The sequence below is a fragment of the Lactuca serriola genome, chromosome 9 (assembly GCF_051521515.1).
Source record: "Lactuca serriola cultivar US96UC23 chromosome 9, Lser_US96UC23_V15, whole genome shotgun sequence".
In the NCBI taxonomy this organism is placed as follows: domain Eukaryota; kingdom Viridiplantae; phylum Streptophyta; class Magnoliopsida; order Asterales; family Asteraceae; genus Lactuca; species Lactuca serriola.
In genome coordinates, this window is record NC_136416.1 from 211,546,127 (window position 1) to 211,549,524 (window position 3,398).

The window sequence follows — 3,398 nt, forward strand, 5'->3', positions numbered from 1 at the left end:
AGTCACGAAAAATATGAGGCCAATAAAGACCGCTGTCCAAGACCTTACATGCGGTTCGTTGTGGACCATAATGCCCTCCACAAACTTCTGAATGGCAGAAATTTAGGATTGACTTGACTTCATCTTGAGGCACACATCTTCTAATCACCTGATCAGCACAATGTTTCCATAGATACGACTCGTCCCAAACATATCTTTTCGCCTCCTTCTTTATTTTATCTTTCTGAGCTCATGTAAGATCTGAAGGGAGTTCTTTAGAAACCAAGTAGTTTACTATATCAGCAAACCAAGGAGGGTTTTGAACAGCGAATAAATGCTTGTCAGGAAATGTTTCACGGATCGGTGTCGGGTCTTCAGGTGGGGTGAGTCCGCTCAAATGATCAGCTACCAAATTCTCTCTCCCACTTTTGTCCATAATCTATATATCAAATTCCTGTAGCAGCAAAATCCATCTAATCAACCTTGGCTTTGAGTCCTTTTTGGCAAGAAGGTACCAAATGGTTGTGTGATCCGAAAAGATTATGACTTTTATGCCCAACAAATATTGTCTGAATTTTTCCAATGCAAAAAAAAAAATTGACAGCAACTCTTTTTTAGTGATGGAGTAATTTGCTTGGGTGTTGTCTAAAGTCTTTGATGCATAATATATAACATGGGGGACCCAGTCTTTTCTCTGTCCTAGAACAACTCCAACAGCATTGTTACTGGCGTCACACATTATCTCGAATGGTAAACTCGAATCTGGGGCTGAATGATGGGGGTAGAAGTAAGAAGATTTTTCAGCACATCAAAAGCTTTCTTGCAATCTTCATTGAAGTCAAATTCAGTGTCTCTTTGCAATGACTGGCACATGGGAACTGGTATCTTTGAAAAATCTTTTATAAACCTCCTGTAAAACCCTGCATGGCCAAGAAAGGAACGCACTTCCCGAACATTCTTCGGGTAGGGTAAGCTCTTTATAACATCTATTTTTGCTTTATCGACTTCCAAACCTCTTTTTGAAACAATATGTCCAAGAATCAGACCTTGGTCAACCATAAAGTGATATTTTTCAAAATATAAGACCAGGTCTGTTTCTATACATCTTTGTATAATTTTTGTGAGGTTTTTTAAACAAATATCAAAGGAATCTCCATAGACGGTAAAATCATCCATGAAGACTTCTATGGTATTTTCGACATACTCAAAAAATATATTAACCATACACCTTTGAAAGGTAGCGGGTGCTTTGTAGAGTCCGAATGGCATACGCCTATACGCGAATGTCTCGAAAGGGCAGGTGAAAGTCGTTTTCTCCTAGTCTTCTGGAGCAACTGGAATCTGATGGAAACCTGAAAATCCATCCAAGCAGCAGTAGTGGGATTTTCCAGCAAGCCTCTCTAGCATCTGATCTATGAATGTGAGAGGAAAATGATCTTTTCGGGTGGTTGCGTTTAATTTTATGTAGTCAATACAAACGCACCATCCATTCTGAACCCGAGTTGGAACCAGATCTCCTTCCTTGTTCTCTACCACTGTCACTCCAACCTTCTTATGAACAACTTGAACTAGGCAGACCCACTTGCTGTCAGAAATTGGGTATATCATCCCAGCATCCAGTAACTTCATAATTTCTTTTTTAACCACCTCCATCATTGGTGGGTTTAATCTGCGTTGGGCTTCTCGTGACGGCTTATAATCTTCTTCCATCAAAATTTTGTGCATGCATAGAGATGGGCTGAGTCCTTTAATGTCTGCAATAGTCCACCCAATTGCGCTTTTATACTCCTTCAAAATTCTGATCAACTCTAACTCTTCTTTTTCTGACAGCTTGTTGGATATGATAACTGGTAATGTTTCTTTTTCCCCAAGATATGCATAGTTCAGGTGTTATGGAAGTGTCTTCAACTCCAAGATGGGGGCTTGCAGTACAGAAGGAAAAAGATTGGAGTTAGAAATTGGTAATTTAAGAGTTTAGGTACCATACCTCAACTTTCTCTGCTGGTCCAAATGAGCTGTCATCTCTTGAACTTCTCTATCAACCACATAATTTTTTGATATAACCTGAGCTGCATTAATAGACAATTTTTTGTGGAGCACTAATGCTAGTGACTCACGGTTAGTAATCTCAAAATATTCTGCAGATAATGGTTCAAGTACATCAATGAAATTAAGGGTTGAAACATCATCAGGGTAACGCATGACATCATAAATATTGAAGTTGATAACTTCACCATCAAATTCCATTGAAAGGGTACCATCATAAACATCTATTATGGTTCTGGCAATTTTTAAAAATGGTCTCCCCAAAAGAATGGAACCTGAGTTTGGTGAGTCGTCATCTCCCATATCCAAAACATAGACATCAACTGGGAATATGAGTTCATTCACTTGAACCAAAATGTCTTCCAGTACACCTTTTGGGTGTACCAGAGAACGATCAGCTAACTGAATGATGACTCCTGTTCTTTTTAAAGGCCCTACCCCAATAGTTTTAAAAAGGGAATATGGTAAAACATTTATAAAAGCTCCTAACTCCAACATAGCTCTTGGCACTGAAAGGTTCCCCAACTTGCAAGGAATAGTAAATACTCCTTGATCCTTACACTTTGGGGTAGCCTTTTTTGTAAAACAGCTGAAACATTCTCGCTTACTTTAACTGTTTCGTTTCCTTTTAATTTTCTTTTTGAAGTACACAACTCTTTTAAAAATTTAGCATATCGGGGTAGTTGTTTAATTGCATTAAGAAGGGGAACATTTACCTCAACCTTTCTGAAGAAATCCATAATCTCTTTATCTTCCTTTTCTTTTTTCATGTTTTTCAGTCTTGAGGGAAAAGGAGGAGGGGTGATTTTTACTTTAGCTTCAGCATTTTCCATCTTTTTTCTACACCTCTTCGGTTGCCTCAGATTCTTGCTCAATCACGATCTCTTCTTCCTCATCTTCTTGCGGATCTGGTCCTTTGTAGTTTTTACCACTTCTGAGGGTGACATGCCAAGCATTGTGCTTCGGGTTTTTCTCAGTCTGAGATGGGAATTTTCTGTGGGTTTGTGCTTCTAGTTTGCTCATGGAGTTCGTGAGTTGTGATACCTGCTGCTCCAGATTTTTTGATGTTGGACTTTGTTTCATTCTAGAAATATTAGGTATTGGTAGCAAGACTTTTAACTATGTCTTCCAAAGACATGCTGGAACTACTAGCTTGTGACTGAACAGGTGGTTGCTGAAAATTGCTCTGGTGCTGATTTTGCTAAAAAGATTGTTGAAACCCGGGTGGAGCTTGATATTGGTTTCTTTGTTGAAAATTCTGTTGAGGTCTTGGCTGGAAATTGTTATTTTGGGGCCCTCCCCAAGCTTGGTTGCTGAGATGTTGATCAAATGGCCTTTGCTGAAATCATCCCATAGCTTGCACATATTCATTA

The 3,398-nt window shown here is 39.0% G+C and overlaps 1 protein-coding gene across 1 annotated transcript; it reads right to left on the minus strand.

The window, feature by feature from the left end:
- Positions 1–1,296: 1,296 nt before the first annotated feature.
- LOC145076512 (uncharacterized) lies at positions 1,297–2,858 on the minus strand. The gene is made up of 3 exons (XM_079022359.1): positions 2,552–2,858; positions 1,962–2,459; positions 1,297–1,838 (listed from the first exon to the last, which is right to left on the minus strand). Exons 1-3 carry the CDS (start codon positions 2,856–2,858, stop codon positions 1,297–1,299), a joined length of 1,347 nt encoding a protein of 448 aa, XP_078878485.1.
- Between the last annotated feature and the right edge of the window lie 540 nt (positions 2,859–3,398).

Bases quoted from the DNA above. Each gene is read 5' to 3' on its own strand.
- LOC145076512 (XM_079022359.1), bottom strand. From the start codon at position 2,858: ATGGAAAATGCTGAAGCTAAAGTAAAAATCACCCCTCCTCCTTTTCCC. The intron at 2,460-2,551 runs GTTGGGGAACCT...CTATTGGGGTAG, and splicing joins GTATTTACTATTCCTTGCAA to GGCCTTTAAAAAGAACAGGA. The intron at 1,839-1,961 runs GTACCTAAACTC...TTGGGGAAAAAG, and splicing joins GCAGAGAAAGTTGAGGTATG to AAACATTACCAGTTATCATA.